General features: G+C 37.9%; 1 protein-coding gene across 3 annotated transcripts in view; it reads left to right on the top strand.

Moving 5' to 3' along the window:
- The window catches only part of LOC113228968, a 123,388-nt gene extending 98,677 nt beyond the window's left edge, over window positions 1-24,711 (top strand). Inside the window, exons 2-5 of one of the 3 annotated variants that reach the window (XM_026462426.1) lie at window positions 16,817-17,042; window positions 19,494-19,641; window positions 21,201-21,252; window positions 24,641-24,711. In XM_026462426.1, coding sequence (XP_026318211.1) covers window positions 16,893-17,042; window positions 19,494-19,641; window positions 21,201-21,223 — 321 coding nt within the window. In that variant the 5' untranslated portion in view covers window positions 16,817-16,892 and the 3' untranslated portion in view covers window positions 21,224-21,252; window positions 24,641-24,711. Of the gene's footprint in view, window positions 1-16,816; window positions 17,043-19,493; window positions 20,158-21,200; window positions 21,253-24,640 lie in introns of those variants that run through there. The other 2 variants (XM_026462425.1, XM_026462423.1) reach the window with 2 other exon arrangements.
- The last annotated feature ends 2,392 nt before the right edge of the window (window positions 24,712-27,103 follow it).

Genomic DNA, 27,103 nt, shown 5'->3' on the forward strand with positions numbered 1-27,103 from the left:
GGCAGTGCCACTAAAATTTTGCGATTTAACACTCTGAGTGGCACTGCAATTATTATGGACAGGCGTGTCGCTTACCACCAGATGCACGATTTGTTCGTCCCGTCACTAGTATTATAAAAAAGTACACTATTGAACAGTTCCTCTCATCTGTCTGCCATTTCCATCATCAAATCAGTTCTAGGTCACCATAACATTTTATTGTTATTGCAATTACACCTTTGAACCAAGTTTTATTGAAATCGGTTAACGGATAGTGGATGAAATCCAATAAACCGAATTCATCCCCTAATTTGTCACCCTTGGAAGTGGAATTTTTGCATCAAATTTGAATAGGACAACTATTAAGGTAAGCCCCTTTCTAACAAAACAAGAATTTTCAAAATCGGTTCACAAGCGCAGAGTAATCGGGTAACGTACACACACACACACACACACAAACCGATAGAGTTGAATTGACACCTCCTCCTTTTTTTGAAGTCGGTCAAAAAAGAGTGTCATAAGTGCCGTTCTCACCATAACACACCCGAATGCATCAGAATCTTTTGCAACGCGTGTGTTGTACAACCTTCTCTTCAGAGCAGACTCGTGTCAAGCAGTGGGACGTATGTTGATGGTAAATCTAGAAAACACACAAACCGATCTTTTATATACATTATTATGTAATAGGTATTCCTTGTATATAATATCTGAAGCATCAAAGGTCTTAATAAGCCTCGCCCACGCGAAACTGTACCATGTACAATGATGTAAAGAAATTCTAGACGTGACATGATTATGAGTTAAAATTATAACAACAGAACGTAACAAATTTAAACGGTTACCATCCTGGACTGCTACACAGACCTGGGTTCGATTCCCGAGCCGGGAGTAATATTTGTATGGCCTACATTTATTTATCTCGTGAGTTTGGATGTAATATGTGGTTGTCTACGTGAGTGTCTCAGGGTTTCTCTTGTGTAGGACTGTGGTGTGCGTTATTATTATTATTATTCCATAACCTTCGCTCACTATGGCCCTCACAAGAAGGCCCTAGAAACAATAGAGTGGGCTATAGTCTTCAATCGTTTTCATCAATTAAATTTAGTACTATGCACGAGTATACGCAACGTACCTTAATTTACCGCTTCCAGTAGATAATTACATCTATAAATACATAGGCGTACATCTAGTTACACAGTCTTTCAGCCTCTCGTTTGTGTAGGCCGTGGGCTCGAAGGGTATATATTGAGAAGCTTTTTGTCCCCAAAACCAGTTCCTGGGGTACACCGGTGCGAATCAGAGCTCTTTGTATAAAATACAGGTCCCATCCAAGGTGAAAAAAATTAAAAAAAATAATTTTAGACTCTATTACACAGAGATTTTATGATTTAAGCTGTGAAAAAACTGAGTTTAAATTTGAAATTTTTGGTGTTGATTTAAAAAGACGTTCTTTTTGTTAATTGGAGGAAGATTTTAAATGTTAATAGTGCCAAATAGGTAAGCGGGCTTATTACACTTACACTTGTTGCAATTTTGATCATATTTTTTAACGCCAGCTTGAACAGGCGTAGGTTAGACTAGAAAAAGAATAATACTGAATTATACAGTTCTTCAGTAAAATGACGTGCTTTATATTCCACGTGCAAGCCAGTGTTCAATAATTACAGCTTTTTATAAAAAAAAAGACATCAAACGTTTGTGGAATTACATCTATTTGCCACGTTTTATTGAAATCGGTTACCGAAAAGTGCGCGAAACCGAATTCAGAACAGAAATTTTTAGAGGTAGAATATTTTCTTAAAATTCCCAACTGTAACTCGCAAAGTCGTGATAGGCACTGCCACTGCGTCCGTCCTTCTGAGACTAAGTTCACAAGCCCCATGTGTAGGTATGGTGGCAGAATTTGGACATTTGGAATGTAGTAGTATTTATGAAAGAGGTCGTCCAGGGAAGTGCTGGCGCTTTATCTATTTCTGCCGCCAAGCAGCAATGTCAGCGTTATTGTGTTCCGATTTCGAAGGGCAAGGGTGCTGGTGAATTTACAGGTACACGGGGCTCATCAACTTACGTCTCAGGGTGACTTCAGATCTTTGCGATTTAAAGCTCTGAGTGACAATTGACCGGCGTGTCGCTTACCATCAGGCGTACGACTTGCTCGTCCCGTCACTTGATATTATAAAGAAAAAAATATTTTGTAGAAATTCATGAACTGTCATAGGCATCATGCTAGATTAATTTTAGTACAATGTTGTTATCTGGCGCGTTATTTATTATTATAATTTCCGCTTTAATAACATAATAATAATAAGTTATGTGCTATTTGCATATTATTTGACGTAATTCATGTGACCGTGAACTTCTTCGAATATAATATGCGAGAGAATGTTGCCAATTTCAAGAGCAAATCTTGAAGTTTCTGTTTCAAGTACTATTTGAAGCAAGGTTTGTTTTTATATGGTAAATAAATAAATAAATAATGCACACACTCAACATAGCACCAGGGAAACCCTGTGCCGCGGGTGCCATGGATACACACATAGACAACCACAAATTACACCCAAACTCACGAGAGAAATAATTGTAGGCCATACCGGCATGGTAACCGTTCGGCCAAGGAGGCAGTTCAAATATTATATTGTATATATTGACCGCCGTATATATTGACACTACAGAAATATTTGATAGTAAAGCGAAATTGATTAGATTTTGAAAAATACTATTTTCTAAGTAATAATAAGAGTGTAAAATATAGTGAATAATGAATAATTAAAATAGTAAAGTCTTTTTTTTGTTGTGATATCAAGTGACTGGACGGGAGTAAGCGACACGCTTTCCATTGTAGATATAGTGCCACCCAGAGCTTTAAACCGTAGAGATTTTAGGGGCACTGCCACTGCGCCCGTCACCCTGAGACATAGGTTGACAAGTCGCAAGTCGCACCCTTACCCTTCAAAACCGGAAAACAGTAATACTGACATTGCTGCGTGGCGGCAGAAATAGGTAAAGTGGCAGTACTTCCCTGGACGTACTCTTTCATAAGGAGGTCTACTGCTACTAGTTGTTTTTTTTGAAGAAATAGATTTCTCACAGGCGGCAAAAAAGTCGTTAAAAACCAAAAAACAAAGATCTGCAATAAGCACATGGAAAAATTCGTAAGGTTCGCTAGTTCGTTCCGTGGCTTAGTTGGCATAGCGTCTAGCACGGTTTGCTAGAAGACGTTGGTTGGAATCCAATCAGATCACATGAATAAGTCTCACAGCAATGCGGATTTGATGTGCGGAGCGTCCACGCGGAGCACCGCCTGTGTGTGGTGTTAGAACATCGTTTTACAGTGACGCGGATTGCTCCGTACGGTTCCAATAATTTATATATATCAATTTGTTGTTTTTATTATTTGTTTTTATCTCGTTTGTCGCGTGCAATTTTTACGTTTATAAAATTACTATGCAGAACTGTCAAAACGTTTTAAAATCAGCTGTGACCTTGCTTGTCATGTTTGTCTGCGATATTCTTTTGCAGCTACTGGTCGAAGCGGTCGAGATGCGACAAAAATTAGCTATTGTGATAAAATTTTAAAATGGCGGTTTTATCAGTCGAATTTGACTGCTAAATGTGAATATGATAGATTTACCGCAGCGGCATGCTACACGTGGGCAGATGTGGCCTTATTACCCAAAGGAAGCGATTTAGTGACAATCCAACTTTTTGAACAACCGGACATTAGGCAGTTAGTACACTGGGAAAAAATATTATAACAACGATGAAAGTTTCAAAGAGAAATCAAATTCTTCAAATGCTCGAATTCTTCCCCCTCCCCTTTTCGTGTCTTGCGACCAAATTTGACAATAATAGGACACGTGGGTTGTTTTTCTCGTCGAGCCATTGACCTCGCTCGAGATTTGTGGATATCGCATCTCGCTGTAAAGACGCTTCCAGTAACTTTTGTTTTGATGGTTATCAACTGTGCGTGTAACATGAGACTTGTTTTAATTACAAGAGCTACACAGGAATTTATAAATATTTGAAAATGGCAACCTTATCGCTTCAAACCTATCGTTTTATTTTAATCCATTTCAATAAAAGATTTAGTAGCGGCAATCAAAACTCTTATAACATACGATACGAGACCAATTTAACGATTTCAAACACGTTAATTTTACTGTAAGTTTAAGTCACGGGACGAACAAGTCGTAAAAGCCTGGTGTTAAGCGACACGCCTGTCTATAGTCTTCAATTTTGTAATATGACTTTTCAATCAAAATATTTTTAATGAAGTTTCTAAATTGGGCAACGATAATATTAATATATGCTCCGGTATCTTATTGTAAAAACGTATTCAGTTCCCCATAAAATAGTTTGGACTTAGCTCTAATGTTAAAATTATGGACATCTGCTTTCTTAGCGAAATTATGTATATTTTCACGGGCATACAAAGTATTTGAGTAAACGTACTGTAATGCCACAGTCATGATACCAGTCTCCTTAAACTTATCTCTGAGAGATATCCGAAGACCTAAACGGTGCATAGAACGAATCGCTCGTTTTTGCAATACAAATATGGATTGTATATCTGCCGCTTTACCCCACATAGAGAGTCTAGAGACTGTCCTGATTGCAGTATCAGATAATCATCATCAGCATCAATCCAATTTATATGTCCCACTCCAGGGCACGGGTCTCCTCTCAGGCGAGGGTTCAGGCCATAGTCCGCCACCCTGGCCCACAGCGGATTGGGGTCTTTACACGTTTCCCGATTGTGAACCTTCTTCGAGGTTTCATCAGTTGTTTTCCTTCGCGGTTAGCAAGAGGTATTGCTACTGTATATGTCGTTACAGTTATGTTCACTATATAGTTTATAACAATAATAATGTTGGTTATATTATATTCCTTAAAATTCTTTCCAGGTTTGTGGTCATCTCATTTGCATCAGCGACAAACTTCGCCAGAGTAAAGAAGCTTTTATCCTGTGTTTTGGTGCTACAATAGCAATAGTGAGGTGAGCACGATGCTCGTTTTCGCACCTGTATTGATAACTCTCATGTCTTCATTTTTTTATAGCACATTGAAAGTTTTGGGGTAAGCTTTTGTTCTTGTGTCCTTGCTAAACCTGCAAACTAAATTCAGGTAGCAAAAGTTCGAATAAAAGGTCAATAAACACATGTGACATAATTTTGTCGAGAAGGTAACCCAGCCCATTGGAGTGGGTTAATAACGTAGGCGGACGAAATATGATATATCAGCCGTTCTGAAAACGTCTCATATTTTAGTACAAGTCGCCTATATGACAGTAACGAATTGAACTACTTGGTTATCTTTGGTTAAACTACTCTTTTTGTTTGTACGAACATATATAGCCAATAATGTAAGAAGAATTTTCCTAAATTGAATTCCGTCTGGATGTTATCAGGAATACCGTTATTAATGATCTTTTCAGACCAGTGGTAAGTTGGATGCTAAATGAGGAGATTCTAGTTCGTTTCCCATCATTTTCCACAGTCCAGCTTCAGCCAATCATGTATGCCAGACAACCACGCCAATTGCCTGATCTCAAACTAGGGAATTCAGAACAGAAAAAATTTTGAAAAGTTAATTTTCCAAATTGATCCTACCAGGAGTCGGACCCGGAATCTCCGCATCGAACGCCCATAAACCATCTAGATCATTAAAAATCTTGGCCATAGGCTTTCCGTGGTCTGTACCGTCCTCCACAATTCTGTGATAATTTCACCCACCTACGACCCGCCGATGTCATCTATTTTGTTGCAGGACATGTTGGCCACTATTTGGTTGTCGCTTTACTCCATCATCATAACGTTAAGCGTTATCATGTTCATTTCCCAGTGGGACCAAATTAACCAAATTACTTTTTTGGATTTGATCTGGTCTGCCTGGTCTAAGTAGTGCCGTAGTACGGATAATGGTCTGAGACTCGGGCAATTGGTGTTACTGTCTGGTATACTTATTTATCCTTGTTTATTTACTGTTTTTCGTGACCTCAAATGACACTTGTAAAGTTTAGCAAGTCGTAAACTGGCGTCTTCAATTTACTTTTCAACCCATTGTTTTTGAATTCATTGTCTATCCTTTATACGTTCCACAGTTGGCTCATCGACAGAAAAGGTTTAGGACATAGTCTTCGATATGGGTACGATGTGGATAGGCATTACCATTTTTCTTCCCCATTATCGAGGGATATTGTATGTAACTTCGAAATTGATGTCATATACTTTCCGCCACATTAATTTGAACCCTGGACCTTTTAATTAAGAAGCGACCGTTCTTCCACCGCTCTTTTCCATTACAAAGTAAATTTTATAGTAGAAACCTTCTAAGGATCGAATACTAAGTTCAACAATACAGATATTAGAGAGTTTATTAATTAGCAATTCCTTCTAAATAGCTAAGCTGTGTTATTAATTAGTCAGGTATTCAATATCGCATTATTTAATGAGGATACAGCATAATAAATATGATACTTTTACTCAAAATATCTAGTTCAAGGTAAGAAATTTCAATGAGAGCCGTGGCCCGGGGGCATCGTGCCTATAGGACTGGCAATGGTTTCCATCGATTTCTCTAGAACAAAATGGCGTATATTTGTTGAACAATTATTCCAGCTTATCATCCAGGGCAAAATCGTTGGAAAACGTAGTCTTGGTAGAAGGTGGCATTACTGGTTAATAATAATAATATAATTATTAAGACAACTACATGGTATGGTCCAATAGTGTTAGTATCTTACCAACTAACTTAAAAAACTGTGTTAGTGGCAAAGAAAATATAGACCGATCAAATAGACTATTTGATCAGGACCCGAATGAAAGACTTCATTATAGGCAGGTCCTATCTGTCAGGTATGACCTGTAGAATGCTGTTGGTGCTGACCCGCAGACTGCTGAGCAGTGAGGCTGTTTTCATCATGTGTAGGCATCTACCCGCGCCTCTGCAGTCGTGGTAAATTGCTGTGCAGAAACAAGGCAGCCCCATCAACATTCTAAACCTATTATGTAGGACCCGTAGGGCTCTAAGCGATCTTTTAGTGTAAGTGAATTACAGGCTGTTCGTATAAAACGACTGATATCAGGCTTTGAAGAGCGTTATTTTTACTTGCCTACTGCAACGAGCAAACCTGCGCGCCAACATATTACTTCTGATCGCCAATGCCCTGCGTTCCCTCTCAACATCCGCCTGGTCATTAAAGTCATCGGCAATACAATACCCAAGATCTTTAAAACTGTACACATGTGTCAGATTGGCATCATTAAGTTTAATGAGTGGTACTGATTCTGGAACTATACCAGCGGCCTTAGAGACCATATACACACTTTCCTGCAATTATACGCCGTTAAGAAATTGAGAGAATGGTTCGGTTCCAGGAACATCTCGCTCTTTAAAGCGGCCGTAGAGTGGTAGCAGTAGATCTCCTTGTGAAAGAGTTTATCCAGGAAAATACTGCCGCCTTACCTATTTATGCCGCCAAGCAGTAATGTTATATTACAGGCACTTAGGACGTGTCCACTTACGTCTCGGGGTGATGGGCGCGGCGGCGGCTTTAGCACCATTACTTCCTATTACTTGGTATTGTAAAAAAAACCTCTAAAGTCAAGATGTGTAGGATTTGTGGGCACCCTCTAAATTTAGACCAACCTCCGATAAGACAGGACCCTCAAAGAGAATAAGATATTTGTCTCTTCAAACAAACAAAATAATTTAGGTACAAATGTGTAACAAACACGAAAATCCAAGAACTGGAATTATATACAATGTTGCAAACTTGGAATTTTAACTCTGTGTTCTTTTTCACTGTAATAACATATAACCATTACACCAGTACATGGTACTGGTCGGGCGCGCACACTTTCAAGCCACGCTGCTACGTTTGTATGGAGTTACCATACTTAAATGATTATCACTAATATCAGGTTTCTTACCACGGTATGACTTCTTTTTATTTTCCCGATATTTCGGAACGGGTGCACGCTCCATTGTCACGGGTTGACTGGACGGCGGCAGATGACAGCTTTAAGAGCAGACATATCTGTCTACCTCTTACGCTGTCGACGACTACCTCCATCGCGATTTGTTGTGGCGTTACCATTGTCACTCGCTTTTTTCACACAAACAACACTCACTGTATCCACACGCGAAACTGAACTCGAGGTGTTTTTGTTTTTATTACTGCACGCACTAAGGACCGGATTCCATGCACTGGACAGTTTAAAACCATCATAACGGTTAAATGTTTTGTACTTCGTGATCTCGATGGCTTCTCGTACAAACCGTGGTATGTAGTGATTACCATACTTGTCTTTTTTATATTAACTAACTTGACGGGACGAACAAGTCGTGTGATTGTAAGCAACGCGGCTGTCCATAACTGTAGCAGTGCCACTCAGTGCTTTAAATCCCAAAGATCTGAGGGGCACTGCCACTGCGCCCGATACCCTGAGACATGTTGACAAGTCCCATGCGTATTGTGTGTACGTACACCAGATATCGCGATGAGTACCATATAGCTATTTTTGTAACTAATTTGTTTTATATTAACGAACTACAATTTATCAAAGCTACACTAATTTCTATTGATAACAAACGAATCAACTAGATGGCGGTTATGCCTTACCTTTGGGATGGTTTTGTTAAACACCAACTGGCCAACTTGGATTCAGTTAAAAAGCGTGTCAACAGGCATATGACTCGGAATTAATAGAGGTGAAAAAAGCTGCAGAGCCTTGAACACCGCCGTAAAGTTGTGACAATGCTCTTTCATCGGCATCCCACCTTTTTATCATCCTTTTCTCTGGTGCCTTGAAAGGGTTGTAACCCTAACTAGCCGTGAACAGGTTCACGGCAAGGAAATGGGAAACTTCCGGTCCACAAAATTTATTAAAGAAGTAAAGTTTAAAGAAAGGTTGTAACAATATAAAGGTAAATGTAAAAAAAACAGATATAACAGTATAAATCACTCCCTACACTTTATTATTAAGGCACTTACCCCTAAATGGGCCGAGAAACTGAACTACAGAAATAGATACATGAAGGGTGTAGACTTATAAATTATTACACATGATTAGCTTATTAACAGCTCTGACTGTTGTGGCGGTCGAGTTGGGAGTGACCGTGGTACGAAAACAAAATGAGAAAGTGTAGGAGGATGGAACAATTCAAATTTAAAATTTAAATACAAGTAAAATAAAAAAAATGATAAGATACAAGAGGAGAGAGGCGATACAAAGAGGTGAGATGATGGTGTAAGGAGGTCACACCATCACAGCCTGGTCGCCTAATACAGGGAATAATTTTAAATCCACACACACAATACACATTTTTCATTTTGATTGAAGCGGATCGACCAAAACTAAAAAACATATGTAAATATTCATCACCATCAAACTATTTCGGTTCTCATTAACTTTTACGTTAATTAACGTCATTTTGAAACTTTCTTTTTTCTGAGTGGTTGACTACTCGCACTACTCGTTAAATAAGCCTCAAGTCACTATTACATTACTCTCTAGACTATGACCCTGTACTATTATATTCCATTTGAACCCTACGAGGTTCTCACGTTTCTGACGTGCTGCTGTACCTATGCGTACAGGCCATTGGGCATTAAACCGCTTGTACACAGATTGTATCACTAATTTCATAATACGTTGGCTGATGATGACCAACGGAATTGTAAGTTTTACACCATAGTGGGCGACTTCGCAAGAAACTCCCTTCAACTGAGGTTAGAGATTTTTCTCTATTTTGATAGGCTGGTGTATGTGGATATTACGAAAGGTTTTGTTTAAATGTATTATGAAATCGGAAGAATGGGAAGATATATCGTTTAGATGTCTAATGTTTTCACGCATCCCCATTAACCGCTCACGCGATTCATGCGTCTCTGGAAGCATACCACACCTAGAGGTGCCGGTGATGATTTTATACCGATTTATCGGATTTCGAAGTTATAACAGGTAAAAGAACTAATACTAATTGCTATTTCGGTAACTACTCTAGCAAACCATAAAGTTTTTAATGCCTGGGTCTGTCATTTAAAAAAAATAAACAACTTCAAAAATACTTCACGACAATCATGTATGTTATTGTTTGGGCTGGTGATGTCGGTGTTTATTTATTGAAAACATACCGTAAGTTGCGTTTTTTAAGTTTACCCTGAATATAAATGTTTGTAAACTATATATCTACTTCTTAATGAGAAAAAAACAAATTGTGTGAAATTTACATTACCCAATGTTAGAGAGACGGTTACAAACATTGTAGTTAGAAACGAAAAATTGAATCTTGTGGATACAGTTGTATTTCTAGGTATAACGTTAGATGCTAAATTGCAATGGGGTCCCCATATAAGTAAGTTATCAAAACGGCTCGGCTCTGCAGTGTACGCGATTAAAAAAATAAGGAAACTTTCAGACGTCGAAACCGCTAGATTGGTTTACTTCAGTTACTTTCACAGTCTAATGACATACGGCATTTTGCTTTGGGGTAATGCCGCCGATATCAATAGAATCTTTGTCCTGCAGAAACGTGCAGTTAGGGCAATTTACAATCTGGGCCCCAAAGTATCTCTGAGAGATAAGTTTAAGGAAATTAACATTCTTACACTAGCCTCACAGTACATTTATGGAAATGTAATTTATGTTAAAAGGAATAGTAATTTATTTATGAAAAATAGTGACAGACATAACATTAATACGAGGAATAGAAATAAACTAGCTTTTCTTGATAGTCGTCTTCACAAAGTCAAAAAATCATTTAAGGGGCAACGTATACGCTTCTATAACAAGATTCCGGTTGATATACAAAATTTGCCTTTCACGAGGTTTAAAACTATAGTGAAACAAAAACTTTATACTAAAGGTTATTATACAACTTCTGCGTACTTGGATGACAAAAATCCGTGGTAGTAACCCGTTTAGCTCATGGAGGTAGTCTCGATCTCTGATGTTTCAAATAAAAAAAAAATATATTGTAAATGCTATTTACAAAGAGCAACCCCTAGAGTTTCTTGCTCATTCTTCTCAGGGGAATCTGCCTTACGAATGAGCAGTAGAGTTTAACCATTGTGACGATATCAAGTGTAATAATGCTTACCTATGAAATAAAGATTATTTTGAGTTTGAGTTTGAGTTTATACTTTAAGGAGTAATTTCATGGTAAACATTAGAACCACTCCAACGGAATATTATCATATTTACCCAAGTACACCAAAAATTTCATTAGTGCTTTTTAAGTGCAGGATTTGCGGTGTATTACCGCATTTTATTTGAGATATTTTTGTTGTAGTACAGAGGGTATTTATTTAGCAATGCAGAGTAATAATTTTTATTTTTAAAAACTTGTATTTAAACTGAATCCTTTTTTAATTTGCGAAACCAAATAGCCTCCATTTTGCGGTAGGATGAGCGCATCGCGTGAGCGGTTAAAACTTCTATTTTCCAATTTTCACTGATTACTGTGCCTTTCTCTTACTATTACTATTATTGCTTACTTTATTATTATTTAATATTACTCTTACTTTTATCCCATCTCTTGAACTTAATACGTCCCAAAAAAACCTGAATGTTTTTTTCTCCGGCTCCCCGGGTATTGTTATGCGATTTATGCGACCTCTTTCATCGTGGTCCCACCTTTTTATGATCCTTTTCTCGGGTTTCTGGCCACCTACTCTGAAATTTCGAATCGTTCTTATTCCTTTTCTTCGTCATTCTTTCTTTTCTTTCCGTCGCCACTCTCCGCTAAATTCCCGAAGCGAATACACGTGCTCGACTTCATTTAAAATTCTGACCTGTTGAAAATCTTGTAACCTAAGTGCTTGTAAAGCATAATATTTGTAGAAAATGCACTCTTTTGGGCCTGTTCTTTTCCCTTCTTGCACCTTCTCTATCTTTATTTCTACAATAAAATGTATGTAAACCGAGCCTTCTATTTAATAACGTGAGGTCCACGTGACGAAGTTGCCTGCTTATCGGTATTCTACAGGCTATATCAAGGAGAGTGTGTGAGGGAAATGCACGATTTAATTCCATCTTTCCCTTTTCATCATCGGCGGATCAGACGTAGGCGTAGGGGCCTTCCTTCCAAGGATTCGAACGAATTGTTTCGTTTCGACATTTATATGGCAAACGTCTATGGAGTGGAATTACCTGCCTGCAGGTTCGTTCCCTGAACGGTACAACTTGGGCCTTATCAAAGCGAGAGTGAATAGTTTTTTTAGGTGTGCATGCTCAATCGTCGACATCATCATTCCATCAGGTGAGATGGAAGTCAAATAAAAAAAAAAGAAAAATAATTCGCCACTCCGAGAATTGACGTACTCGGCTGCAATATCCAGCAGTAGATGCGTGTAAGCCGATGAAGGCGATTCATCCATTAGAGTTAGTAACAACACTTAAAAAACCAATATTCGAAAGTGTAAAGATTCAAGAAGCATAATGCTCAATACGCTTTAAACCAAAGATTGAAACTAATTTCCTTCATCACTTTTCCAATCGCTTGATCCAAAGCGTGCCGCAAAAGTGGGTCAAAACTCTTCGAAGATCAGTCATAGTGATCGGAAAGTTAACTCATCTGTTATTCCCTAACGGCTCTTTAAAATTGTCCAGTTCAATTGCTCCGATATCGAAAAATTTAGACGCAGCGTTGTCAACATGTTAACATTGGAACCGTTGGCATGCGTGAAGTTTTAAAACAACTAAATTTACACACAGAAAATCAAAATTATCTTTATTTCGCAGGTAAGCAAATTACACTTGCAATCGTTCCAAAGCGCATTTGCGCACTACATCCAATTAGCATTCGTTCGGAATTCGAGGCTATGCAAATCTAGAAAGCTCGGACCCACTTCGGATGTCCCTTGTGCACTCAGTCCGATTAGAATCCAAGGTAATACGAATATCGCTTGTACACCTGGAGATAAAATGATCCCTGTGACATTTCGGATTCGGAACTTATAATCGGAATAGGACGTAGTGCGCAAATGATCTAACAAAGTAATATCCTCTCTTTACTAAAATAACCTTTACATTTACTTAGCTCGAAAACAACTAATTGAATCTTATTATTCTCGTAATACTGAATACCTGTTTCTGCCGCTAAACTGTAATGTCAGCATTACTGTGTTCCGATTTTTTATATATATATATATAATAGACACACGCTTGGCCACAATCTCACCTGATGTTAAGCGACGATGTGACCGACGATGGGACGCGTTTGCCTAAAAAATGCCTATTCACTCTAGCCTTGAATAGCCCCAAATTGTACTTTTCGGGAAATACAGATGCCGGTAGAGCATTCCATTCCTTTGCCGTACGCATCAGAAAGGAGGAAGCAAAGCGCTTAGTGCGAATAGGTGGAATATCAACGACATAAGAATGGAGTGCTCCGGACCTTCTAGTCGACCGAAGGAGGAACGGTGAGGGCGGAACCAAATTTGAAGCGCAAGGGTGCTGGTGAAATTACAGGCACATGGGACTTGTCAATTTATGTCTCAAGATGGCGGGCGCAATTGGAGTGACCCTAAGATCTTTGCGATTTAAAGGCGTATAACCTATATCCGGCATCAGTCTCTCACAAAACAGTTGGGTCAAATTTTATTTTGTTTGAACCCTAATTAATGACTCTTAAGCCTGTTTTGTGAAGAGAAAATAAAGCAACATTTTATTTCAATATCTTGCCCCACAAAAGAACCGAGAACCCTCTAATGTCTTAACTTCGGTAACACGAGCTTCCATTGATGTCTAGTATTAAATATTAGTACGGCACTCCGTTTATTATACAATTAGTTATTCAGACGCACAAACAGTGTACAATTGTAAATAAATTATGATGCAGTTGGTCAATATACCAATTTCCTTAAAAATCTCCCTAAATGAGGTACGTGAGCTTAATTTACAGATCGCTCTCTAACCTCATGTTTATGCAAAATAAAAATTCTCTTCAAAGTAAAAAGCTTTGTTTGACACTGCAACTATTATGAACAGACGTGTCCAGAGATGTATAGTTTTAACCGGGCTTTTACCCAAAGCGCCAGGTTTTAACCCATTTCTGCCCAAAATCATGGGAAGAAACAGACGGATTTGGTATAATTCCATACTTATTACAAATTTCGATGTAAAAAATCTTTTTCAAAGGAATAAGAAGCAACTCCACATAATATCCATCTTGCAATCTTGTGGATTATCACTATTGAGGATGCAAATTGTTTGAAAATCGTTTCAAGTTCATACCACCGAACGATTTTTTGTATTTGATTCAATAGAAAGGCAAATCGAATCATGTAAATCAGAAAGCAATAAATTATGTAATAATATCATTCAAAAAAATTCAAACCGACGTCTTCTAGCATAGTAGCGTCATCTATGGGAAATCTATGATATTTTGTCACCCAGTTAGATACCTTTACAGCTACCAGCCCCTTTTTCTGAGTATTCGATCTTTGTACTAATAATTATAACAAACTAGTGGAGTAATTTCACATAAAAATAATTAAATATCAATTTAATCAAAATATCAATACAATGAATAGCGATATCTCTAACTGGGGCTGGTAGTTGTAAAGGTATCTAACTGGGTACCTCAGTAGTGGTCACATTCAAATTTAAAGAAAATATTCTATATCTAAGGGCGGTAAAAAAGTTGAGATTATTTGTAATACAAAATGACAGGACGAGCAAGTCGTGTGCGTGATTATAAGCGCCACGTTCCAGTGCCGTCCAGAGGGTCACTGCCGCAGCGCCCGTCACCCTGAGACATAAATTGACAAGTCCCAAGTGCCTGTAATTTCACTATTAACCGGAACGCAGTTATGCTCACATTACTGCTTGGCGGCAGAAATAGGTCAGGTAGCTCAGTTACTGGACCAACTCTTTCACAAGGAGCTCTACGGCTACTGTATTATAGTTTCATATTGCATTTGCGTCAAATGTAGTAGACGTTATACCTTGTATACGAGTACTTGTATACCCGCTAACGCGATGCGCTCCTCCTACCGCAAAATGGCGGCTATTTGGTTTCGCAAATTAGAAAAGCAGTCAGATTAAATACAAGTTTTTATAAATAAAAATTGTTATTCTGCATTGCTAAATAAATACCCTCCGTACTACCAACAAAAACATCTCAAATAAAATGCAGTAATACACCGCAAATCCTGCACTTAAAAAGCACTAATGTAATTTTTGGTGTACTTGGATAAATATGATAATATTCCGTTTGAGTGGTTCTAACGTTTACCATGAAATTACTCCTTAAAGTATAGTTTATAAACATTTATATTCAGGGTAAACTTAAAAAACGCTACTTACGGTATGTTTTCAATAAATAAACACCGAAATCACCAGCCCAAACAATAACACACACGATTGTCGTGACGTATTTTTGAAGTTGTTTTTTTCTTTTAAATGACAGACACAGGCATTAAAAACTTTATGGTTTGCTAGAGTAGTTACCGAAATAGCAATTAATATTAGTTCTTTTACGTGTTCTAGCTTCGATATCCGATAAATCGGTATAAAATCATCACCGGCACCTCTAGGTGTGGTATGCGTCTACGGCTGCATGTATCGCGTGAGCGGCTAGGAGATTTTCTGGGAACTTTCAATAAACAGTTCTAATCCAAATTCAAAATCGTTTATTGCATAGTCACCTATTAATAAGATGTTAATAATAAAATCACAGTACATGTGACACCCTGTAAGGGTGTTTGCAAAAAGAGTAGCGTTGTACGCATTTTAAAAATAAAATAAAAACAAAAATTATTACACAATACTATTAATTAATACTATACATATTGTGTTTAGTAGGACTATATAACTTACCATTATTGAATTCTCTTTCTCAAAAAAAAAACATTTGAATAAAAAATAACGTTATTAAACTCGTAGCTCTATGCAAATGGATATAGATTGTACCTACGGATATAATTTTCTATTACTATTCCATATTAAATCATTCTGTTCTGCTGTAACAACTCTTACCAATTAAAAAAGTTTTAAGTTGTCTTTCAAAAGCTTTGGAATCCTGAGTACATTTTATGCTGTTCGATGAATATTATTCCATTTTTAAGAAAGGTAGTTTTAATTTGTACTGCTTACGATTATTGCTTAGGTCAGCTTAAAGATATAAGGTCAGAGTGCTTTTTAATGAATTCAGAATAATACGTACATGCGAGTTATCGTTAGTATATTAAATTTGCGAAAATAGTTTAACATTCTTATGCACTTCTTTTGGAGAACAATTCTGTATAAATCTGTACAAAGCACGATCGTGTATCCACCGTACTGCTGCCACCTTTGGGACGGCTCTGTCCATTACCAGTTAGCTGCCTTGGACTTGGTGAAGCGAAAAGCAAAGATTCTTATAAACAACAATTCTCATGTAGAGTCGAAGCTTTAAAATCTCGACCATCACAGAAAAGGAGCCTGCTTGTCGGTTTTCTATCGGATACATTTCGGACTCGCAGGAACTTTTCAATTTAGTTCCACCCTCACCGTTCCTCCTTCAGTCGACTAGAAGGTCCGGAGCACTCCATTCTTATGTCGTTGATATTCCACCTATTCGCACTAAGCGCTTGGCATCCTCTTTTCTGATGCGTCTGTATCTGTATTTCCCGAAAAGTACAATTTATTATGTGACTATTCAAGGCTAGAGTGAATAGGCATTTTTTAATCAAATGCGTCCCATCGTCGGTCACATCGTCGCTTAACATCAGGTGAGGTTGTGGCCAAGCGTGGGTCTATTATATATTAAAAAATAACAAAACAACAAAATCTTTCTTCGACGCTCAGTCTTACTTTGATTACTAACTAGGCGCGTTTGTCTGTTATAGGCGCTGCGATGTGTGGCGTGTGGTGGCGCGATGCGGGCGGGTGAGGCGCGCTTGGTGCGGGCGGTGAGCCGCGCCCATGCGTCTTGGCGCGACGGCGCTCGCGGCGGCGCTGGCGCTGCTGGCGCTGCTCCCGCCACCCGCGAGAGCCACCAGCCCGCACGGCCTCCGCCCGCCCGAGCCGGACCCCCAGCGCCTTAACCACATCAAGTCACAGATACTCTCCAAGGTGAGCGTCGTCGTCCACTGTAACTGAAACAAACAATTCTTTTATATTATACTGTGGGCGCCGAATGAGGAGGTCCCGGATTAATACTGGTCTAGGCGTTCTGGATTGTGCCTCAGTGGAAGTAGTAATTCATAGGCCTGCACTAGGGCAACCCTGCATCGCAGATGCCATGGACACACACATAAACAACCACAAATTACACCCTAAAGTCACGAAAGAAATAAATGCAGGCTATACAAATATTCCTCCCGGCCTGAGAATCGAACCCAGGCCCACTGCGGGGCAGTCCAGCTTGGTAACCGTTCGATCACGGAGGCAGTTGTAGGGGTACAATATGCTGTTGACAATGACCTACTTGTTGTTGTTGTTTGTGTGTAGAAAAGAAATGTTTTGTTGAGCAGAAATACGTGTGTTCGTCTTGAAGGTTTTTTCATATAACTTATACGAGTAGTGTCACATGTTTAAATCAAGTAACTAATTTTACTTAAATTGGTTAATTTCTATTTAGTCGTTATTTCTTTTGTCTGTTTAAATAAAATTATTTTTTTGAAGGAATATTTCGGTCTATAGTCAATTTACACGTCAACTGTATTTTTGTGTTGCTAGAATATTTTTTCAAAATTGCCTACTTCACAATTATCTTCTAGTGCTATTTTCCATCAAAATGTTGTAATGCAAGGACTTTTTACCTATTTAAATGTTGTTTTAATTTCAATGGCCTCTCGCAGCATGCTAGGTAGATTACGGATTTTTTTTTTGCAAGGACCTGTTTTATATAAATGTTTGTAATATTTTATGGTTAATCAATTAAGAATGTCACCACAAACACCACCGCATATTAAATATTATACAGGTAAAAATGATTTAAAATGCAAAAAAGCGTAGAGCGTGCTCGTACAACCATAATGAATTCCGTTCCTCTGGTACTCATAGTGCAGAAAAGTTTGAGACCAGGCAATTGATGTGATCCATCCATGATCATGATCTGGCATCTTACGGATGACCAGCGGACTGGCTACAAAGACAAACTCACTAGACTAAGGGTCGTATTCCAGAACTTTACTCAACGCTCAAGTCTTGAAGATTTCTAGTGTTTGAAATCATACTCAAGTCCCGACTTGAGCATTGAGTAGAGTTCTGAAATACGACCCTAACAGCGTCTGCGCGCTACGTCCGACATCCTAAACAATTACTATAAGGGGGTTTTGCTTTGGGGTAATACCGCCGATATCAATAGAATCTTTGTCCTGCAGAAACGTGCGGTTAGGGCAATTTACAATCTGGGTCCCAAAGTATCTTTGCGAGATAAGTTTAAGTAAATTAACATTCTTACACTAGCGTCACAACGTAATTTATGTTAAGAGGAATAGTAATCTCTTTATGAAAAATAGTGACAGACATAACATTAATACGAGGAATAAAAATAAACGAGTTATTCTTGATAGTCGTCTTCACAAAGTCAAAAAATCATTTAAGGGGCAATGTAAACGCTTCTATAACAAGATTCCGGTTGATATACAAAATTTGCCTTTCACGAGGTTTAAAACTATAGTGAACTTTATACTAAAGGTCATTATACAACTTCTGCGTACTTGGATGACAAAAATCCGTGGTAGTAACCCGTTTACCTCATGGAGGTAGTCTCGATCTCTGATGTTTCAAATAAAAAAAAATACTGTAAATGTTATTTACAAAGAGCAACCCCTAGAGTTTCTTGCTCATTCTTCTCGGGGGAATCTGCCTTACGAATGAGCGGTAGAGTTTAACCATTGTGACGATTTCAAGTGTAATAATGCTGACCTATGAAATAAATATGATTTTGATTTTGATTTTTACTGTCAAATAAGTAATACTCGACGAAATTTATAGACAATGTGAAGTATGAAGCTTCATTCGTACCATGCATCCTTTAATTTGTCGAGTATTACTTATTTAACAGTAGTAGTAGGACAGAGAACTAGAGTACATCTAGAGATCATTTTATCTCTAGGTGTACAAGCGATATTCGTATTGTCTTGAACGATTACGAGACATTCAAAATTACGCCAGCTTTCTTTGGACAAAAAATGACGATTGCTCAGTCCTAACTAAACTTCTCACGAGAGCAGATGGCAGAGACCACACCAACACATTGTCAACTCTGACTTGAACATTGTCCAGAAGTTTACTTATTAAATAATGTGTGCTTCGGCCTTTATTAAATATTGCTAAACTGCCATAATGTTTGTCGTCTTTTTTACAATATCAGTTGCAGTGCCACTCTAAAAATCGCAAAGGTCTAAGGGTCAGGGTTGACAAGTCCCGTGTGCTTGTAATTTCACCAGCACCCTTACCTTTCCAAACCAGAACGCAGCTCACATTACTGCTTGGCGGCAGAAATACGTAAGGTGACGGTACTTCCCTACTTGAGTTTTTATGACCTTCGTAGCTAAATTCTTCTGTGTTCCCCAGCTGGGTCTTTCGTCCCGGCCGCAGCCACGCGGGGCGCCGCCGCGCGACGTGGTGCGGCAGATCCTCGCGCGCGCCGCGGATCCGCAGCCGCCGGCGCACGCGCACGACGACCAGCCCATGCGGGAGGTCATTGCGATCGCACAGAGAGGTAGTGTACCTACGGCTAAAATGGCCAAACCAAGACTTGGTGGTAATGACGATATTTTGTCATTTGTTGTGTAGAACCATCAGCTTTTCTTTTATGGGTGCTGGTAAGTAGTGGTTGACCTTTAAAGACCTTTAGATTCGGCTTCACTGAAAACCAGAGCAACGAGGTGTTTTCACACGTCTTGTTACAATAAACTGAGTGGAGACGATTTTAGTAACTTTTAAATGTAAATCTAAAAGATTTTTTGTTTTATTCTAAGGTTATTTTAATTTTTTGTTATCATTCTGTCATAAGGTTACCAAATAAACTACTTTTCTTTCTTCTTTTAAGAATCAACACACTCTTAGTTTGCAACGGCTCTAAATTGGCCTATTTCTTATTGCATACTGATAACCTTCACATTACTTATATATATTTTTATGCTCTCTTACGTAATGGGGTGTGAATAGGCACTTTCTAGCGTGCTCCGTTCAGGCACACATCACCACCTACCATCAGACAAAATTGTGTTGAAATAAGCATATTATAAAACTAAATCAGAGCTAAAAACATTAAAAATAAAAAGTGAAGTATTTATTAAATATAAAAAACGAAACAAAGCCATTTTAAAAGTCATAGAAATGAAATGGCAGTGGCTCAACACAAATACCGCAGCCTACCGTGACTCTGGAGTTCTGTGAGCTTCATCAGACTGCTTCCTTCAATTTAAATCACTTCATTTACATTGTCTAAGGTCACTCAGGAATGAATCCCTACCTAGCCTATTCTACTAACAGAAATTAGCGATTTACTCCATCCAGATGGAACTTGTAATTGAGTATATTAACATAGAGTTTCTATTCCCATTTACACCGCACGCTTCGATCATTATTAACCTTATAGATATCTTCATATCGTTATAGTGTAGCGAATAGGAAGCGATAATAACGAGATGGTTGTACAGATATTCTCCTATTGGTGTATTAAATTACGCACGTAAAAGGTGCAAGCCCGGATTCGAAACCATGGCCTCTGCGGTCAGACCGAGATAGAGTTTTCCGCTACATATATGAGTAGAGGCCTGTGCCCAACAGTGGGACTTTAATTAGGCTGACTTTTATTATTCACATCAAATCAATATTACATTTAATTCTATAAGAAGTTCTTGTCATTTATTCGTCAACATTTCACACTTGTTAATTATTTTCAAAAGAAATTTTTATTTATTTATTATTTATATTGTATTTTGATTCCTTTTGAATTACTGGCTGGTCATTCTTATGGGAATCAATTAAGTGTTTTCGAAATTTTTATTATATATTTTTGACATAGTTTTCATTAATATCATTTTTTAAATTATTCTTTATTATTTATTATTCTGACTATATATTTTTACTATATTTTAGATGTATATGAGACGAAGAAAACTCCAAATAATGGTTGTTTTGACTATGCGAAATGACCCATAAGTCCTTTTAATAAAGAACGTTACTCGTAAGTTAGCGTAAACGTTATATTTGAATATATAATCTTCTATTTTAAATATGCTATCGTTATAATTTTTATTGAGTTTATTTCAGAATATGAACAAGCTGCCTTTTAAGGATTAGGAAGGAAGTGGATAAGTAAAAAGTAAGTACTGTTTTTGAAAATAATGACCAGATCATTCGACGGTGACCTCGTTCATTGTCATCCCACCTTTTTATCAAACACTTCTTAGGTACCTGGCCACTTATTTTTTAAATTTTGAATCGTTTTCGAATTCCCTTTTCCTTTATCCTCTACGGTTTTCCTTCATTATTTTTAGTATCCACAATCCGCCATCGAAATTCTTGAAATGGATGGACGTGGCCTATAAATCACAAATCACATTCATTTCCTCGACTATTATTAATATTATAAAGTTATATAGGCCCTTTTGGGATTAAGTATTGTGTTATTTAGTTTTATAGGGAGTGTTTTACAATAACTGTACCTATTATATATCATTTTCATATTTGTTACAGTCTTTCTTTTTCTCTTTTATCTTCTCTTGTTCACAAATCTTGTGAGGCAAGCCTACTGCATTCTCATTTCTCTAAGGCCACAAATTCGCAGCGGTGTTTTGTCTTGAATATGTCTAACACAACACTTCTTCTGAACCTTGAACACTCTTTCCAAAACTACTGAGTTGCCCGGAATAAGAGGGCTTGTATGAAAAAAGCATCGAGTATATAACCAGAAATAGAGACGAAATAAGGGCCATATATTCGTGGTAACTCATCAATGATACATCACTTATAAATATCAACACTCGTTTGCACTGAATTAGAGACAGGCCAACAACTGTCCCATGTGTACGTCTAAGTGTCAAAATTATTATGTATTTATTGTAATAAAGATAATATCTCTAACAATGCCGTGCTGTTCTATTCGGTGGTGTGGGAACAACAGCAAAACATCTAATTACAAGACAAACGGAATCACATTTCATTGGTAATTAAATATTAAATATGTGATTTTGCAATTTTCGTCCATTATAGCAAAGCTCAAGTTAACTGGTCGATTTGAAGTGAAATAGTTGACGACACCCGTCAATTGTTTCGAACTCGGGCTGGCCAATCGGAGCGCAATTGTCACAGTAATGATATGGCGGAATAGTTTTCAAACAAAAATGACATTTCCTCTCTATTTCTGGTTATATACTCGATGAAAAAAAGTTATGAATGCAAGAGAAACCAGACACGTTTGTCAGGATGTACATATCGACGCTTGTAGGGCAAAATGAGATAAGCAACACTTTTGGCTCATATTGAGTTACATATACCGTTGGAATCAGAAACATTAGCTAATTCCAATATCACCAAAAGTGTCGCTTATCCCATTTTGTCTTTCAAGTGTCGATATGCATGTAAATAAAGAATTTCAATACCAAAACAGTATTTTTAGTCTCATAGATTATAATTAGAATTTATGTATTGTTGTACACAATAGTTTTATTGTTGTCGGACCGCAATCGCAATCTTACAAAATAATGTATGAAGCTTTTTTACGACCGAACCAATGAATAAAGCATACTTTATTGTAATGAGAACAATGAAGCAATTCCACATTACATGGACATGGATTATAGATACTTACATACTTTTATTTTCTATTGTCGAATACTGTTGTGATAACAATAATAGGCTAGACAACTACAGTAAGCGCCTAGTTACACGAGGCGAAAGATTTCGTGAGGCCACCGCGCGGCTACCGCCCTGTTAACACGCCTTCATGTACATTAATGGCGAATATGAATTCTATTTACCAGGCAACAACATTTAAAATCCCCTGAAGAAACAACCGCGTGACGCGCCGCGGGTCAAAGCTAAATGGATAGAGCGTATTTTGCCATGACAGTTAGACGCACGCGGTCTCCACACACATCAGGGCCGTGCCCGGGACGTGGACGTGGCGTGCTAGTTTGTATGAACTGCGGGCCCGTCCCGGCGTCGGCCCGGACACGGACATGTGCAACGATATTTTTTAAGCCCCTGACGGAGCACTGCCCGTCCACATCTCGGGCACGTCCCGGATATGTGTGGATGGACCTTTATGCCGCTATTATAATTTGAAGAACCTAATGAATTTATATAGACGCTAACGAATTTTTTTAAATATAGTTTTGGGTATCACAAACTCGAATTTTTATTTCCGAAATAGCGTTTCTTCGAATTTTCATTACACCGAAAACCGAATTATAACGAAACCGTTGTTCTTTCAGGATATGTTGGATGTTTATCGCAAAGACACGGTTTGGTTAAGTTAGGTTTAAAAGAAAAAACTATTTCCTCTCAAAATTATTTTCGAGGTTATGAAAGTTCGGTCAAAAGTTATTTCTGGAAAATGTCTTTTCCGACTACTGATAGGTAACCTGATTTTGTCATTGTTCTTTTTGTATTACAATTGTATTTAAGATAAAAAACAAATTACTCAGTACCTAAGTTTATTTAGTTTTTGATTAATGCAGGACCGTACGCGTTTAATGTCATCCATCCGCCTGTTTTAAACAAAAAAAATCATATTTAGAAAAAAGACGTCTTCTAGCAAACCGTGTCAGACGGCATGCCGAGTAAGCCACGGAACGAACCAGTGGACCTCGCGAATTTTTCTATGTGTTTATTGTCAGATCTTTGTATTTGGTTCTCAATGACCTTTTGTAGAAAGGATCTTGGGATTATGAAGCTCAATCCAGTGCTTTGATCCTGATTCCAGCAAATGCTCGGCTATTGCAAAGTTATTGAGCTGACGGTTCCTAACAGCCGCGATGTGTTCTTTGACTCTTTCCGCTATGGTGCGTTTTGTCTACCCAATAAAGGAACTCGCGCAATTGTAAACGCCTGGTGATTGAAAGGATCACATACTTAGTTGATCTCACTTGGTGTCTCGACGGGGCATGTCTGTCACGCGTAGTGTAGCCTTTAGAGTCCTGTTGGTGTCCTTGTGGAGGTTTGTCATTCCTTGACGTATCAGATCTTCGACATTATGATCTTTTCCATAGAATTGTGCGTGATGTATGTGTATAAACACGTTACATAGTTAAACTTATATAATAAACTGTTGTGTTTGTAACTTAGTATAATGAGAGATAACACGTCTGCTCGCCTCAGAAATTTACTAGAGATTCTTCCTAATTATTTACTTCGAAATTTCAAAGAAGGTAGTCAGGAAGCAGAGAAAAGAGTAATAAAAAGTTGGGATCACGATGCCTTCGCCAGGCTTTGAGCAGTGAACCGAAAATCGTGGTGACATTATTTGCAACTGCAAGTAATTGTTTGAAATGTGAAACAGTGTGAACTGTAATATCTTTCCCCTTCTCCGTCTCTTTGCCCGTCCTTTTACTTGCGAGCTCACCTTTCTCCAGTCTTAAACTATCGACATTCATTCAAAAAATTTTAATATATAGCGTCACCAGTTATCAAAGACTTTATTCAATTGTTAGTTAACCTTGAAAAATCAATAAGCCGCGAAATAATTATTCAATATTATTTATTTGCAGGTCTTTATTGCGTGGTTTATTCTTGGACGGGGAAGAAAACAAACCAAAGAAACTTTGTTGATGATGCACGATACGTAAGGTAAGTTAAAAAATATTATCATCATCTAGAAAGATGTCCAAAACTGTAATAAGCCTCCTTTGAAAATTGCCACTACGACAGATATTCAAAACAATGTGAGAATAAACAAGATCTGTAGAATATACGAAAGAACAACAGAAACATTTCTTTCTTTCATGATAGTAATTTTAACAATAAATATTAGTTTTACAAAATAAAAATCAAATCATGTTATCCGTTTTTAGCTGTCTTTACATCCACGTGTCCTGTTCTATTGAAATCTGTTAACGGGAAGTGGGTGAAATTCAACAAACCTAATTCCCCTAATTTCCCACCCTTAGAGGTAGAATATTTATTTATTATATAATGGAACCACGGTACCCCCTTTCCAACAAAGAACCATCGAAATCGGTTCACCAGTTTCGGAGTAATCACGTAATATACCTACACACAAAAAACAATATGAATTGAGACCCTCATTCTTTTTTGAAGTCGGAAAAAATAAAAATGGAACGTTAATACGAGAAATAAAAATAAACTGCGATTGTCAACGCCTTCACAAAGGCTCAAATTAATTTAAGAGGTAATGTATACGCTTACGATTCTGGTTCAAATTTGCCATTTACGAGGTTACACTAAGGCATCGTGTATATAACCAGAAATAGAGATGAAATAAAGGCCATCCATCCCTGGCAACGGATCAGGCAAAAGGGCCTTATATCTATCACTTTTAAATATCAACTCTCGTTTGCGCTGAAATCACAAATTAGAAAGCTGAAATAGTACAGCGCCAACAACTGACCTGTGTGTACGTCTCCGTATATTCCAAAAATATTCTGTATTTATTGTAATAAAGATAATATCTCTAATTATGGGGGGCTGTTCCATTCGGTGGTGCGGGTAAAACAGCAAAACATCTAATTATAAAACAAACGGAATCACATTTCATCGGTAATTAAATATTAAATATGTATTTTTTCAATTTTCTTCCATTATAGCAAAGCTCAAGCTAAACTGGTCGATTTGAAGTGAACAATTCGCCCGTCAATTGTTTCGAATTCGGGCTGGCCAATCAGAGCGCAGTTGTCACATTAACAATTTGGCAGAATAGTTTTCAAACAAATCAAATGACATTTCGCCTCTATTTCTGGTTATTTACTCGATGCACTAAGGTTACATACAGCTTCTACGTACTTGCATGAATCCAGGGTAGTAACCCGTTTAGCTCTTGCAGGTTGTTTCAATATTTGAAATAAATATTGTTGATACAAATTCTAGGTTTCTTACTTTTTTGAGTTTCTTTGAAAGATAACTTTTTCATTTAGCATGCGCACCTAAATGATGCCTATTCACTCTCGTTTTGAAAAGGGCCAAGTTATAGAGTTCGGGCAGGAATACGTCCGTAGGCAGGGAATTCCACTCTCTAGCCGCTAGCTATATAAATGTGGTAGCGAAACGTTTGAAAGGGGAAGGCGGGATCAAATCATGCAATTCCATCGCACACTCTCCGTGATATATCCTGTAGAATACCGATAAGCAGGCTACTTTACGGCGGTGTTTAAGGCTCTGCAGCTTCGCTACAACTAACAATTAGAGCTTAGAGCTAAGTCCAAACTCATGATACCACGATTTCGTTTAACCAAGATAAACAATACAATAAGATTCCGGAGCATACATTAAGTTTATCGTTTCCTAAGTTTAAAAACTACATTAAAAATATTTTGATCGAAAAATCATGTTACAAAATTTAAGACTATGTGTTAGATAAAGATGTATGGAAAGCTCCAGAATCCACACAAAGTAGATTCAAAGTGTATTCCATAGCATTAAAGTTATTTGAAAAGAGCAATTCCTAGAGTTCTTGCTCGTTCTTCTCAGGGAGGTTAGCGGAGTGAACGAGCAGTAGCTTGAATGTGACAGAGCCTTCCCATAAGTGACAGCACTACTCCATACAGGACCGAACTTATGTTTGGTACAGCTGAAGCAACTGTTCCAACACAACAAAAACACATAGGAGAATTTCGCTGACTCTGGAACTGGACCCGTGGCTCTGATTGATAGAGCAATGCTCCTGTGCAGCATGGACGTGGATTCAAGTCACACCGGGTCGGCGAAAATTTTTCCATGTGTTCGATGTTTGTGTTCAATGTAATTTATGTTAGGAATAATAGTAAGTTTTTTTTATGAAAAATAGTGACAGACATAACATTCTTAAAAATAAAGTAGCTGTTCTTGACGGTCGTCTTCACAAAGTTACAAATTCATTAAAGGAGCAATGTATACGCTTCTATAATAAGATTCCGGATGATATTCAAAATTTGCTTTTTACGAGGTTTACACTGAAGGTTCTGCGTACTTGCGTGACAAAATTCCGTGGTCGTGACCCGTTTAGCTTTTGCAGATAT

Source organism: Hyposmocoma kahamanoa, unplaced genomic scaffold, assembly GCF_003589595.1.
Source record: "Hyposmocoma kahamanoa isolate Upper Pololo Valley unplaced genomic scaffold, ASM358959v1 263, whole genome shotgun sequence".
NCBI lineage: Eukaryota > Metazoa > Arthropoda > Insecta > Lepidoptera > Cosmopterigidae > Hyposmocoma > Hyposmocoma kahamanoa.